This window comes from Oryzias melastigma, linkage group LG7, assembly GCF_002922805.2.
Source record: "Oryzias melastigma strain HK-1 linkage group LG7, ASM292280v2, whole genome shotgun sequence".
In the NCBI taxonomy this organism is placed as follows: domain Eukaryota; kingdom Metazoa; phylum Chordata; class Actinopteri; order Beloniformes; family Adrianichthyidae; genus Oryzias; species Oryzias melastigma.
The window spans coordinates 30,259,300-30,275,104 of record NC_050518.1 but is presented as its reverse complement, the minus strand read 5'-3'; the positions used below and the strand labels follow the sequence as shown (position 1 = coordinate 30,275,104).

Genomic DNA, 15,805 nt, shown 5'->3' with positions numbered 1-15,805 from the left:
GGGTTAACAAGTCACTTAAATCAATCATTTATGTCTAAACCCTTTAAATGAAGTGGCAAACATGATTTTCACTTTTTGATTTTCATCTAAAATAAACCCAAAAAGAAAGGTAACCAAAATCTTCAGGTTGAATTTCCTGAAATTTCCTTGAGCTTTCCTGTGACAAAAAAAAATAAATTAAAAAAAGAAGTCCATTGTGAGAATAACGTGAAAAAATCTAGACACAAACATTTAACTCATTTAATGAATACCATAAATTCTATTAAGTAGTCTATTTTTTAGTGAAAAAAGAGCTTAAGGATAGAAGACAAATGGTACTTATTTAACCTTAACGTTTATGCTATCATTTTTTCCTGCTTTTTTCTGACATTGGTCTTTTGAGATTAGGCCAATCTATCATTTTTACATTTGATTTACATTTCTTAGATGATATAAAAGTGTGTAGCTCTTCATCAGTAAAAGCTTTTGTGGTTTTTGGCCAGCAGATGTCCCCCCACACACATGAGGCTGAATGTATTCTGCACAGCATCTTTCACAGACAAAAAGACAACATAAATGTAGGTTTTATGTTTAGATTTAGATTTATTTCAAACATGTAAAGAAAAAAAAAGAAAAAATAATATATTAAATGTAGGTTGTTCCATAAATCATAAATACAGAACTTTTAAAGACCATTTGAATTTACTTTTTTTTTTTTTTTTTTTACCAAGTTTTCAGAGAAACATGAAGATTAGAAACCACACTCTATTCTTCTGACTAAGCTGCTGTCTCCCAGCATAAGATGATCTGTAGAATAAATTAATCTTAAAAACGTATGCACTCAGTGACAGTTGATGTTTTACAAACGTTTTACCGGTTAAAAAAAATAAATAAATAACAGAAGTAAAATTAACAAAAAGAGGGTGCATGTTCTGACTCAAAATGTGTAAGCGGATGTAAAGAAATACATTGTAAAGAATACTACATTCCAAGCAAAAAACATAGCAAACTATGAATTCACAGAAAATGTACAAGCAGTCAATTCAGACAACACCAAATATTTTTTACATTTTTTTAGAACAAGTTTTTGTTTCATCAATAACACAAAAACTCTGTTTACATTAGTCAAATTCATTATGCTTTAGTGAATGGTGCCAACACAAAAACACAATTTTTGGAAATCTTCTTTAAGGTAAAATCCACATTGTGTTTATCAATCTGCCTAAAGTGGAGCACCAAGCCAATAAAGGGGTTTCCTTTGGCAGCTTTACCCAGAAAAGCAGATGGTTTCTTTGGATGCTGTTTATAATTGTATGTATACCGTAAAGAAATATGGTTGTTACAATATCTAAACAAGTTCAATGTAAAATGTTTATTTTATTTTGAAATTAGTGGCAAAAATATATTTTTGGAATAACTATGTCAATTTTAAAAGGTGTGTAACATTTAATCAATTAATTTATTTCTATTCCTATGATCCAACCAAATGTATCTTTCTGAAACAGAATCAAATCAAATTGACCAATACCATAAAATCATTTTAAACTGAGGAAAATCAATAATCAATCTTGGAAAATATCTTTTGGATTGAGACACAGTAGATTTATTGCTGACTAAACATATTTTCTCCCTTTCTATGTTCTATAACTTACCAACTGGTTGAAGTTTTGGCTAAAGATACATCGATTTTAGGTCACTGAATTGAATTGTTCAAAATGAACTGTATTGACGACAACAAGTTATAATTTGAATTGAATCATTGCTATAAAAATGTAAATTAACTACTTAAAAAGTATTGTACAAATCCCTTAGTGAATAAAATGGCAACAACTGAATAATGTTTGTGCTTGTTAAAAAGAGAGACAAAAGATGAGTCTTATTTTGAAAGTTCAAAATAACAGACTCTTATTTTGAAGAGCACAGCTTTCCAGGCACTCGGAGGGCGGCGGGGCATTCAGCCGAGGAGAGTCGCAGAGACAGAACCGAACGCAGCCTGAGGTCCACGCACAGCGGCAACTATGAGAGGAGAGAAGTTCACGCGCTGAGCCGCGCGGGTTGACAGCCTTCAACGGACACTTCCGGACTGACAAAACCAAGCGGCGCACGCGGACAAGAAGGAGCGGGACGTTTTCTGCCGCTGCTGGAGGACTGACTGGAGTGGCGGACGCTTTTTGGGGGGGATACGCGACAGCGGCTGCGGCAGGAGCGAGGAGGGTGTGCTTCGGCGGCTGTCCCGCTGCTAGCGAAACATGAACAAGAACCACCGAGTGCCGAGCAGCCGTTCTCTGAGTGCCGTGGAGGTGAAAAGCAAGGTGATCCCGGGACTCCTTTCCCATTTCCGTTCATGTGTTTGTGATCGTAACTCCGCGGTGATGAATGTCCCTCTTGCTAATTTAGCCTGCTAAGTAGCTTGGTATCAGGTTCACGGTGGCGCAAAAAACACTAAACTGTTAAACGATTTTGATTTTTTTTTCTTTTAACACTGACCCGTCGGTAAGTCACCCAACATGAGAGCCTTGTCGTTATTCTCGGTGTAAAGTTCGGGGGTTTACGTTAACGTCAGTGGACGCGGCGGTGAGCTCGTGTCACCTGTCACAGCTTCATCCGCCGCCCCCGCCTCCCGCTCACCAAAGTTTTACACCCGGGTTTTCGTCCACTATACCCTCCGGAGGGATTTGCGGGACTTTTTATAGCCTCTCTAATTCATTAAAACTACCCGCGGAGGCAACAGCGGCGGCCTAAAGGGTAATTGTTGCCCCTCCCGCGTGCACAGGTGTCATACGGCCTGTGACAGGCCGGCTCCTTCCGCCACGGGCCGCCTGACCCTGCATGTTGAGTTATTACACACACCTTTAAAAGAATAGGCCTAAAAGTCACTTTGTAGTGGCTTTAAACTCGTTTTTACAACTGTTTACACAAGCTATAACTGCTTTTACACAGTTCACTTCTATATTACTGTTTTTAACTTTGTTATTTAGATCGCTTTCTTCTCTCCTCTGGTTCTATTTAACGTCCCATCCAAAAGCCTGAGCGTTGTACAATTTTTTGTGTGTAAAGACATGAAACCTGTCCAAGTTGGCATTGAATTCTCATCATCTTTTGTAGTGCTTGGCAACAGTAACCACAACAACCAGTCCTTTCTCATCAACATCAGCCAGGAGACATTGTACTGAGCCTGAGCTGCACAGAAGAGCTCAGACAACACACACTCGGATGCGTTAGAATGCAGGTTTTAGGAAAATAAATCAGCTCTTGGAATTTATTGCATCCGTGTTTTAGGTACTCTTTGGTGTGTTAATGTTTTACAGACAAACTATAACACACATTTCTGGAGTTTAACATCTATAGTATAATTGTTTTCTTTTTCTTTGTCAGTTTGGTGCAGAGTTCCGTCGGTTCTCTCTGGATCGGTCGAAGCCAGGGCGCTTCGATGAGTTCTATGGCCTTCTGCAGCATGTACACCGAATTCCCAACGTGGAGCTGTTGGTGGGCTACGCCGATGTGCACGGCGACCTTCTGCCCATCAACAACGATGACAACTACCACAAGGCCATCACCACGGCCAACCCTCTGCTCAGGCTGTTTCTGCAGAGAAAAGGTAAGAAGAGGAAGACTTTGAACTGGTTTGCATCTGTCAGAGAGGTGAGATCTGCTCACCTAAATAGAAAATAATATAGAAGATCGACTTTGGTTTTTTTTTTGTAACTTTATTTTTTATTAATTTTTAGATCTTACAACAATAAACAATATCACACTGACAACAAAAACTAGAAAAGTCGCATTACCTGCGATAATGCTAGTGTGAATGCATTATCGCATTAATTCGGTTGTTGTAAATCGCGTAAATTGCTTAAATTTGCAGTAATTGCTTAAATTGTATAATGTGCATTAAGTGTAGAAGTGTGTAAAGTGCTTAAATTGCATTAATTAGCATAAATTGCGTAAAAAACATAAAATGTACGAATACCAAAAATTTGTGCATTAATGTCCTGAACGTGCTGTACGTTTTGATACCAATATTGTAAAAGTTTTATGGTGCAGTAAAAAGTTTTAAATTTTCCCATTGACTTAACATGGGCTGAAAATTCGCATAAATTGTGTAATATCGCGAAAACTGTAAAATTTGCGAAAACCAAAAATACAAGCAGTAATGTCCTTAACGTGCTGAACGTTTTGATACCAAGATTGTGTAAATCGCATAAAGTGTGCTTGAGTTTTTACGTGTCAAAAAACGTACGGAAGAAAACGTAAATGAAGAATCTCAATAGTGTGAATGCATTGAATGCATTCACACAATAATTGAAAAAAAGAGCGAAATTAAAAAAAAAATACATTAAAGTATGCAATACCGGTCAATGTTGGTCTGAAGTTTACTACATTTATTTAGATCGACTTTGTAAACGTTTTCAGGATACAAACAAATATTTAAAGACCTACTCCGATAAAAATCATGTTTTTGACATGTTCTTGTGGCATTTTTATGATGATGGATGACTTGTATAAAGAAAATGAGCTCAAAATTGCATTTCTTAGGATTTCTTTATTCAATGTATTGCAAACCAGGAGCAGATGAAAAAAATGTGGTTTAAAAAAATAGCGTATTTGCGACTTGGAAGCCACAAGCTCTCAGTGACTGGGAGGGGAAGGGGGCGGGCTTGCTCTGTGTCAACAGTTCCACTCACAACTCGGAGATGCATTTATAATAAACTTCTGCCAGTTCTGCAGAGGATCTGTCCTAAAAAAGCACAGGTTTTTCTATTTTTAGCAAACATTGGCATAATCATTAGGGATGGGTTGATAAAATCGATTGATCAATTTGAATTGATTTAAGCTTAACAGATCAATACTAGATTCATGAAAAATATAAATCAGTTTAGCACAAAGCTATAGTCTGCTAGCTTGATGCTAATGTTTATTGGAATTTCCCACAGGACGGCTAATGCCAACGCTCTGTCGGCATAAACATAGATTACTCACTAAATGAAGATCTTTATTATAAACTCACAGACATGAATTTTCCAAACTCTTTTAAGGAAATGTTTTTTAAATTAACCAATTGTGGTCTAAAACACAGTTTTTCCTCATACTTTCTTCTTCTGGAATAAGGTATAATTCTATAGCGTGATCGCTACCAAGTGGCCAAACAGAAACGCCCTCCAGGAGAAGCAGAACAATGTTTACAATGTTAATGATCTGAACATTTTAGTTAGAACTTCTCCTTTAGAGAATCCATGTAACACTGGATGATATTAATAATCTCATTATTTCACTGATACATTTTACAGTATGTGAACTGGATCAGATTAATATAAATATATCCAAAACTATGTAGTAGTAGTTCACTTTCAGCTTATCCCTTTCGGGGTCGCCACAGCGTAACAGCACCCACTGTTTCGCATCAGTGATTTGGCAGAGTTTTTACGCCGGATGCCCTTCCAGACACAACCCAGGGCTCCTGAGTGCCAGCCCTTCACCTAGCCCACTGAGCCACCCAGCCGCAAATATATCAAAAACATATAGTAGATTATTAGTGTATTTCTAAACAAATGTGAATAAATGTGTATACTAAAAAGTGAATTGAATTGAGTGGATTGAAAGAATAAAAAAAAAAAATTCAGAATCAAATTGATTCAGGCTCTTGTGAATCGAATCGAATCGTTTCTGAAAATTATTAGCAATACCCAGCAGTAATAATCATAAATTAAAAGACCACTGGGAACGCTTTTACAAAAAGATGATTCGAGAGGGTTTTAAAAAACGTGGTTTGTTGCTATACTTTACCAGTCTGATAAATTGACATTGATAATGTGTTGCAGGGCCATGTTTTGCTGTAATTATAGACCAGGATGCTTTACTTCTTGTTCTTGTGTTCCAGCTGGGTAGTTTGAGGTTTGGAACTTTGTTTAAAAAGTTTTGAAAAAAACTCTTCCCTTCTTTGTGATCATTTTTTTCAGGATTTTGTTTGCTGCTGTTGTTAAGCGTGAAATAGTGCTAGTGTTGAGTGAGGATGTTGTTTTACCATCTGCTTCCATGGGGTCAAATTTGACCCTCCTTGCGGGTTTTTCAACTTACTTGTCACTCGGGGAGTTTGTGAGTGACCTGTTGAGCGTCCTTCCCCCAGAGCGCGCTCGATCGGGGCAAACCTCATGTGTTTAAGCCGTCTCGCTGTGCCATATGACTGTATGGAGGCTAAGCCACTTTGTCAGGAGGAGATTAGTGGGGTCACCGTGTAGTGCTGCATGGGACGGTGTTTCAATTACACGCCACAAAGGCTCGTCCCACGCCGCCGTTCATAAACACAGCAGCAAAATGAAGCACGCTAACGGAGGCTAGCAGGCTGTGTGCCGCCACACGCCACGACCACGTAGAAAAATGGGAATAAAGGAGATGGGGGGTACCCTAATGCAACCCCCACAGACCCCATTAACTTCAGAGCTTGGTTTCTCTGCTGATTTGTTACGACCCCCCCAGCAAACTGTCAGGCACCAGTTGGTCTCGGCTTAACAACCGAGCAGACGCAGAAAATTGGCTTTGTAGAGAACTCAGAATGAACATTGAGTTTAGATTCATGGTGTGTAAAGTAGTTTAGTGTTTTTCTATGCAAAACAGATTTTCTGATCATTTACATGTTTAGAGTGAAAGTTTCGTTTATTTAAGTAACTGTTATCACAACACAGTAAATTTGGTAAAAATTGATAAAATTTCAATTGTGTCAAATTCCAAAATAAATATAGTGAATTTGTTTGACAGAAAAAGTATCAGCAGCATCTTTACGGAGTTCAGCTTTCTTGGAAAACTTTTTATTGTTGACTTTGGATAAAAACAACTTGGTTAAGATGACTTGTTGCAGAAAAGCGGATGATCCTGTGGTAAACCTGTGGCAATATTTGCTCAACCCTCTGTGTGAAAATATGTTTCTTCTGTAATCGCCTGCGTGTAACAAGGTGAGGCTCCTCCAAACAGAGGAGGGTTACTCTGGAGCTCCTTCATGGAGGCACAGAGGTTTCGGTATGTGTCCGTCTCATGACACGGAGACAGGAATTTGCAGCGATGCGCTAAAACATTTAGACGAGTGTTTGTGAAGAAACTTTCTGGAGACATGAAACAATAACATAGACGTCTTGCAGTTTTCAGGCTGAGTTCAGCATGATGTCTGTTCGTGCTGACTTCATTATTATACTTTAAGTTATTTTAGCTCTTTCTGAGTAAATGAACACTGATGTGATAGAAACAAATGAACTATACTGTAAGCATGCATGTTTGTAATGTTTTTGGGCGGCTTTTACAGTGAATTTATCCTGGTACAGGACACTGAACCAATGCAGTTTTATCCTTTCAGTCACAAAGTTTGAATGGCTGAACTTTTCTGTTGGGGTACAGTGTTTTTTCAGTGTAATTTCACATACCTTAATTTATCATTTTTAATATTTATTTATGAAAACTGTATTCTGCGTCCTGATTGGCTCAAATTAATTTGACTCAATCTCTTTCATATGTGTATCCTGTACAGAATACGTTCCGTTTGCCAAGTTTAGATAAATCTTCGATCAAGACAAGATCTTTGTTTCATTCTGTAAAACTGGACCTCTTTTCTATTAAGGTTTGAACTTTGAGAGTTTAAGAAAGAGAGAAAAGTGTGAAAATGTTCATATCTGTCTAAAAAAAGTTAATAAAATGTTTAGTTAAGAGTATTTAAAGTCAGACTCCAACCACATTTTTTTTTTCTATTTTCAATCAATCCCAGTGATCTTTTAATTATGATTAATAAACTATTTAATTATGGTTTTCAGCCAAAATCAAAAAGCCTATTTTGTTTTTTAAGATATATTTTATGCACAGCAGCAGGAGCTCATTAGAAATACAATTCTGGGTTGTGGGTGGGATTGTTGACAGAGCAACCCCGCCCCCCTCCCAATCTCAGAGAGTTCTGTTTTCGTACTCACATGCAAGCTCAAATTTTCAAGCTAACGTTAGCGGTGAAAAAAACAACGATGACAAATATTGGATCCATCCAGTCGTACAGTTTTGAGTGCTGAACGCTCATCGTGTCTTGCACATCTAAGTGTGAGCTGGTCAAGTTGTGCGCAGGGTGAGAGGAAACTTAGACTTTTTCAAGCATCCAGTTTTCTGATCCAACATGTTTTGAATTAAGAAATACTCAGAAACACAGTTTTAACGGTGAATTCATTCATATAAGTTTTCTACTATGACAAAAATGCTGCAAAAGGATGTTAAAAGCACAAAAATACTAATTTCATTGGAGTGGGGCTTAAAACATCTGTAATACTTGGATTTCAGCTATCACAGATTATTTTTAGAAAGTCACCGCCGCAAGAAATAAGGGAACACTGCATTGTGACATAATTTCTGTTGACCAGATATGTTTAGAAAAATCTATCTAGTTATAAGAACAGCAGGATTGATTGAACAATGCATATGTTGGCAAAAAAAATTTCAAATTAATCAGGAAGTACATAATTGGTTTCTGACAATCTTTGCCAATTTGTCTTACTGTTGTGTCTCTACTGTTGTACATGTGGGGCAAAAATAAAAAGACGTCCAATCACAAGGTCTCTTTGACCAAGTCGGGTCAATTATAAATGGCTGAAGGAGAAACACAATGAGGAATGTGTGTTGCATATGATAACTCTTTTCTACAGCACTGTAAACAATATCTCAATAAATTATGACACACTTTTCTTTAACCGCAAAGAACAAAACTTTCTAAAATACCCAACATTTTAATCTTTTTATGAATCGATTCATTGAGATGCGAATCGAATCATGTGAGACGGAAGAAAACACACCCCTACTGTTCATGGGTGTTTATTGAAGAGTTCAGCGTCGTAGCAGATGGTGTGTGATATTCCTGGCCCTCTGCATGCTCTGTACTCTTCTCTGGGTTTCCTCCACTGCTGGGCAGATGCTTCAGTTCATGCCTGTTGGGCTGTGAGTGTGTCGTTGCATTGTTGCGGTCTGCTTCTTGAAGAAAGCCCACATTGTTGTTGTTGTTTGTGCGTACGCCCGCTGTCACAAACCTGCTGCTGAAGCATTCTGGGAATGATGACCCGCTTCCCTCTTTGCCAGTCATTCTGGAAGGTTTCTGTGGGCATCCCCTCTAACCGCGCCTGTGTTTTGAATGATGTGTTGAGCTGGCGGTGATGTGTAGGCTTCAACAGGCTTTCCATAGGTGGGGTGTCCTGACAGAAAGGTTGGGTTTGTTATTTTGAAATGGGTTTGTGTGTCATAAAAACTGGCTAGGTTACCTGATGGAGCTGGAATGGAGAGGAAGCGACACCCAAGCAGAGCATTACGTCACTGAGAAAGGAGATTTGCTTGGAGGCATTTCCTGATCCACAGTGTTGTTGTGTTTTTTCTATGTACTGTAAGCTGACTGTTATCAGAGAGCAGCTGCTGCAGACAAAATATTCAGGTGAATAATGCCGAGGTCATTTTCTCTTGAAATATTTTGGTTATTGTTCTCATGTGAAGGATTTCTATTTTTGTAACAGTAAAGAGCAGCTTCTGCCAGCTGGTCAGAGACGAGGCTGTTTCTGGCTCACAGTCACACTGTCTGACATTTGTTGTTTTTGTTCTGTAAGAGGATTAAAAAAGGTCAGAGGAATGATCGATAACCCGCTGAACAGTAAACAAATTCATTTCAGAATTTAAAAATATATTTATATCTTTCAAACTTATTCATCAAAGTAACTATAGTCTTGTGTTTTTTTTCCTAGTAGAAGAAAAGCTCTCGACACACCCGGGTCTATTTTTATCTTCTTTCAAGTCCCACTCCGATTATCTTTTCATCTATTTTAAGCGTTCCCAGTGGTCTTTATTTTGATTTTGCCGTTTTTAGCCTAAATAAAAAAAACTGTTGTTTTCTGGGACATAATTTCTGCAGAACTTTCATTAGAATTTTTGCCTCTAATTTGTGGGCAGGACCATTGGCTGAGAGCAACCCCACCCCAATTCCCATCACCCATACCTGGGAGTTCTCCGTTTACACTCTCTCCCGCTAGCTCACAGCCCCTCACACCCCCAGCCTAACGTTACAGGTGCAACAAAAATGATGAGCATTATTGGTGCTATCCAGCCAGATTCCAGGTCAGACGAGGAAAACAAAAACCTACACAGATCTATTTGCCTACAAGTGGATTTAAAGTTAGTTCCTTTGGTTGTAACGTACCTTGGTGTGTGAAATTTGTTCTTTGCATTTGACCCATCGTCTGGGAGAGTGGTGAGCTGCAGACACAGCCGCGCTCAGGAACTATTTGGTGGTTTAACCCTCAATCCAACCCGTGTCAAGCATGGAGGCAGTGGGTCCCGTTTTTATTGTCTTTGGTATGACTTGGCGTGAATTTGAACTCACGACCTTCCACTCTCAGGGCAAACACTCTACGACAAGGTCTCTGAGCTTGTTACATGTATCAGAATGGAGCGGAGCAGGTAGCTTGTGATCCGCCCATTGTATTTTCTACGACATGAATACGATTATTTTCAAACGTTTTTTTTTTTACAACTATTTTACTAAAGAAGTGCAATAAAGAAATTCAATTTAAATCTTAATTTTTTTTTATATATCCATCATCAAAAAATGCCACAAGAACATGTTAAAAACAGCAATTTCATCTTTTCTGTTTTCCATTCACCATTTGAGTGTAAAAGATGATGTGTACCTAGAAGCATTTGTCATGCAGTTATGTCATTTTAGCTCAGACCGGATCATAGTTATTAAACATACCTTTACAAAGTGCACGCATATTGAGAGGGACAGGAATGCCTTTATTTGCTTATCATGGCTGAGACTACCTTAGCAGTTAGTAACCTGTGCATGAGTCATCCAGCCAGAGTCATGGAAACGTACACTGTGAAAGTACAGATACACGTACTGGGATAAGAAAAGAGTACTTTTGTCAGAGGGGAAATATGGCAGCTACAGATGAAAAATAGAAGATGATTAAAGACAGACGGAATGAGGACGGCGCCACGTGAGATGAAAAGACTGCAGCAACGCTCAAGCGACAGGTGTAAATGTCGCCGTTTGTCAAGTCAAAGAATTCTCCTCTGGGTTGAGGCTCTTCCTCTGAGCATTAATTATTCTGAAGGATGGTGCATGTAATGAGCAGATGATGGATTCAGCCATTGAGAAGGAATGTGAGGGGGGGTGGCTCAGATCTAATGGGAGCGATGGACGGGAGGCCGAGTTAACAGCACTCGGGTCTGAGTAATGCAGAAAGCATTGTTGTGGCAAGGCACATAATTAGAGAGGAGAGGGAGTCGTGTAAATGTGATAAGAACCCAACCAGAGGTAAAAGGAGAGGGAGTGGGAAGAGTATTAGTGAGGGAGGAATGCAGAGGGAGGCCCAAGCTGGGGAGGGAAAGAAAAAAGAGAGTAGGAGAGGGATGGATGAGTGGAGGGGGGGCATTCTGGGTGGAATGTGGCCAGCGTCTGATCACGTCTGCTGGGTCGATTAGCCGGGACAGTCGGGGAGGCTGAATCCAGCACTGCAGGACCGGACTCGATCGTTTGGGGTGTGGAGATGAACACAGACCGGAGAAGAGCGTTGTTAAAATAAAGATGAAGTTTTTGGTGTGTTTAGTATGTTCTTGAGGCCTTTTTCTGATGATGTAGGAAAGAAAACCCAGCTTAAAATTACATTTCTGAGCAGATGAACAAATTTCTTTTGAAAAAAAGAGTGAAAATACGCCAGACGGGCCGCTAACTTCTTGAGGTGGGAATCTTGTGGCATCCCACAACTCAATTACAATTCAGGAGGAAACGATTTGATTATGAAACAATTCAATTACGAAACAATTACCAATGCATCCCAGATCGGAAATGTATTATTTTTTTCATAGAAATTTTTCTCTTTACTACAAGACCCTAGACCAATCTGACTTACTTTTCTCCACTAAAGTTCATTTTCAAGTTAAGACCAGATCAGTTTACTAGTTTAACTTTTATTGAGAACATAAAAATTCTGACATGAAAAATATTTTTTTTGATAATCAAAAATCTTTCACAGCATCAAAAAGGAATATGTTCCCTGAACTCAACGACCTTAAATAAGATAAAGTTTCGTTTTATCATTAGGCCAGCTTTAATGAAACGCTCTTTAACTCACGTCAAACTAAATAATGTCTAACTAGACACACTTTGTGATTTCATATATTAGTTGTGTTCCCCTACATATTTAATGTTGGTGTTACATAACTTACACACCGCGTGCCTTTTATCCAGTTGACCCTTGACACTATAAAAGCCAAAATCCTTACAAACGGTCGCTTTAAATGCAGTCAGAGCTCGTCGGATGACAAGATCTGGAACGTCAGCCGTGTTTGTGTGCTCTTCAGAAATGTCAGCGTGAAAAATGCTCCACTTGTTTCTTTAAAAGGGTTGAGAATCATTTATGGATCATAATCGATGCATCTAAAAATCAATCTTTCTTTCCACCCACCACCACTAGCTTCCTGTACGACTGGATAGCTCCAATATCGCCATTTTCTTTGCATTGCTAATGTTAAGGTTGGGGGCGTGAGGTGTTGTAAGCCAGCAGTAGAACAAGTAAAGAAAGAGCTTCCAGTAGTAGGTGACGGGAAGGGAGGTGGGGTTGCTTTAGACATATATAAATTCACTGGACAAAGTGAGGTCCTGACGTCCCCCATCGTAAGTGCCTCATATCCGGCCCTCGCGAAATCAGGCAAAAACCTCACCGCAGCTTCCTGATCGCGTGCCGCCATTTTAAAATCCATCAACAGTGATTGGTCCAAGTCGGTCTGTGTCACATTTTTAGGGGAACTACTGTCGCCAATCCTGAGTGAGCTTGTGTGAAGGCCACACCCCTCCCACTGAAAGCCGCTCGGGAGAAGCTGTCAATCAAACGTTTGAGGTGGAGCCAGCGGGCACCACATGCTTTCACTGAGGCATCTGATTGGTCAGTTTAAAACTTGAACAACTTGTGATAGAGAAACAATATATATATATATATATATTATATATATATAAAAACATGATATTAGAGAGAAGATGTTAAGAATGGTTATTCTTATAAATAAAATGACTGAGTAAGATCTGTTTATTTCTCAATAGAAGTCTATGGGACTTTGACCCTCTTGGAACCAGCAGGTACTTCCTACTTGGTGTATGAGAGGGGAGGGGTTGATATGTCCAGTGAATATACAGTGTTCCTACACACAACTCAGAGGCAATTTAAAAAAAACTCTTGCTGCCCCTCAGAAACTATGTCTACTACGACATGGGATTTTTTTTTAATTTAGGCTAAAAACGGCATAATCATAGTTAAAAGAACTCCTTGAAAATAGATCAAAAGACGATCTGAGTGGGACTTTAAAAAAAAGAAACAAGCCAAAACCTCACGCCCTGCTGCTTCTGATACTCGACTTTTAGAGCTTAATGCCGTCTGGAAGAGGCCCAGACTCCACTTAAGAGTCTGAATCTCTGATCTCAGAGTTGTTAGGATGGATAAAAAAGAAAGAGTCTGCAAAGACAGAGGCTGCACTCAAATCTCATAGGTGATGTAGAAACTACGGCAAAGGCGATTGTGAGATTGGTGACATCAGACGTACAGGTGGAGGGTGGCGAAGGGAGGGAAAGGTACAGAGTCCGAGAGAACACAAAGTCACGTCTCTGATTGCTGTTCTGCAAACTTTCAAAGAGACCCTTGAACTTGTGTGCTTCAAACCATAAATCCTTTACAATAAATTACTACTGCTGAGGTCATGGTGCATTCCAAAGACTTGAAGCATGTAAACACTTCTTCATTAACTGTCTTTTATTGTCAAAGTTTTGAATGCTGGAATATACAAAAGTCCAATGTCACACCTGTGTGTGACGTTTTCTTTCTGCTTTTACCCATCATCCCCTGTGGGAGCAGAGAGCTGCAGCCACAACTGCACTCGAGCACCATTTGGTGGTTCAGCCCCCCCATTCAACCCCCTTAATGTTGAGTGTCAATCAGGGAGGCACTGGGCCCCATTAGTAAAGTCTTTGGTATGACCCTGGTGCGGATTTGAACCCACAATATCCCAGTTTCAGGACAGACTCTCCACCACTGAGCTGGTAATGTGAGAACGACTCAATTTGCTGTTAGTTTTTTATTTCTCTGGCTTGCACACAGACAGTTTTATAGCCGTTTTTTTCTTTGTGGTTTTCTGATGTAAAACGAAACATAAATAGTGAAATCCTTATCTGTGAATTCCTGTCAGCACGCTGTTGCTGCACATTCACGGCTTTGATTTCCTGCAGGCTTTGGCATGTTGAATCCCAACACTGTTGCAGTCGATGCTTCATTTGCTGCTTTGACTCGATTCTTCATGAGCTCACGTTAGAATCAGGAGTTTACTTGTTTTCTAAAACAGAAAATAGTTTTTCAGCTCCTGTTAGGAGATTCTTCCCTACGTTAAAATATTAAAACTTGGAATAGGATTGTCGCAAATGTGAACCATGTATGTTTGAGAGGATTTCACAATTCTCTGGTCTATTATTTTTATTGATCATTTCTAAGATTGTATTCAACAGGATTAAAAACTGATTTGCTTCCCTTTTTTTCCGAAACCATCTTTATGTAAAAATACTTTGACAATGACGGATGTTTTCTTTGTAGAATTATTTCATTCTTGCTTTAAAGCTGACACAAAAGTTGTTTATTTTGGCTGACAGTTACAAGAAACAGTAGAGTCTAAAACCTAAAGTCTCCACTTCCTCTCTGGCATTTTACAAATGTTTATACACTGAGAGTGAAACTACCACTATAAAAAACATGGAAAAATAACAGTTTTATTTAAATGTAGTGGCTTTATTTATCATCTGAAACATCCGACTTTTGTCTTGTTGAGTCGAAATGTTTCTACGGTTACTTTAATAAGGTTTAGGCCTTATCAGAATGATCTGGACTGAATCAGACTAGAATCATCTGAATTCATTGGAATACACCAGATTATGACAATCCTAATTTATTTAGCTCATTTTCATTTGTCTTGCCTTTTGTGTGACACTTTTATAAACCTGTGCTTGTGAATTAGGGTTGAAAGAAAATGCAGTCGTGTGTTTCCTCAATTTAGAATAATAATTAAAGCTGGATTTCTGTGGTTCATTGAAAGTTTATCTCAATAAGGAAGTAAGGAGTGTCTCTTGGTGGTTGAGTCACTGTTGTCTTTAAGAGTCAGACCTGGAACCAGCAGAGAACGGCTCTCTCCTATGTCAGGGGTCTGAAACCTTCAGCACTTACAGAGCCATTTAGGTCAATTTCTCACTGACAACAACCTAGAAGGAGCCACTTATTTATGTTATTGTTATTTTTATGCTAAATAAAAACTATATATTTTTTTGCATTAGTGAAACAAACTTTATGAGAAAATAGATTTTTCATCTCCCAAATATGAAACAGTTTATAACTTTTAACCGTGACTCATGAGCCACAATGGTGGGGTCGAAGAGCGTGGCGTGGCTCTTGAGCCGCAGGTTGCAGACCCCTGTTTCATGTGTCCATCCTCACAGAGTTGCTATTGAAAACCAGAGTGTGTTCTGACTCGGCCTTTACAGCTATATTCTTTTCACTTCTGATCCTGCCATATTCAAACCCCAAACTCTCCCTCCTCTCTGGGACACAGGACGGAAACCTGCATCTTCAGCTCATTGCAAAATCTGCCCTGCAGCCACTCCACCACAGCCCCGTCCACATTCCACACGCTGACCCTCATCAGGGTGTCCTGTCAGGTGCCTTTCTGACTCACCGGTTCCAGCCCTGTTCTTCCAGATGTTTCTGGATGTTACTGCATGACATCATTTTTTTTTTTTTTTTTT

At 39.2% G+C, this 15,805-nt stretch overlaps 1 protein-coding gene across 1 annotated transcript in view; it reads left to right on the top strand.

The window, feature by feature from the left end:
* Window positions 1-1,759: 1,759 nt before the first annotated feature.
* pard6b (par-6 partitioning defective 6 homolog beta (C. elegans)) overlaps window positions 1,760-15,805 on the top strand; it is a 23,496-nt gene continuing 9,450 nt past the window's right edge. The window contains exons 1-2 of the mRNA XM_024293034.2: window positions 1,760-2,291; window positions 3,355-3,577. Coding sequence (XP_024148802.1) covers window positions 2,229-2,291; window positions 3,355-3,577 — 286 coding nt within the window. The 5' untranslated portion in view covers window positions 1,760-2,228. The remainder of the gene's footprint in view (window positions 2,292-3,354; window positions 3,578-15,805) is intronic.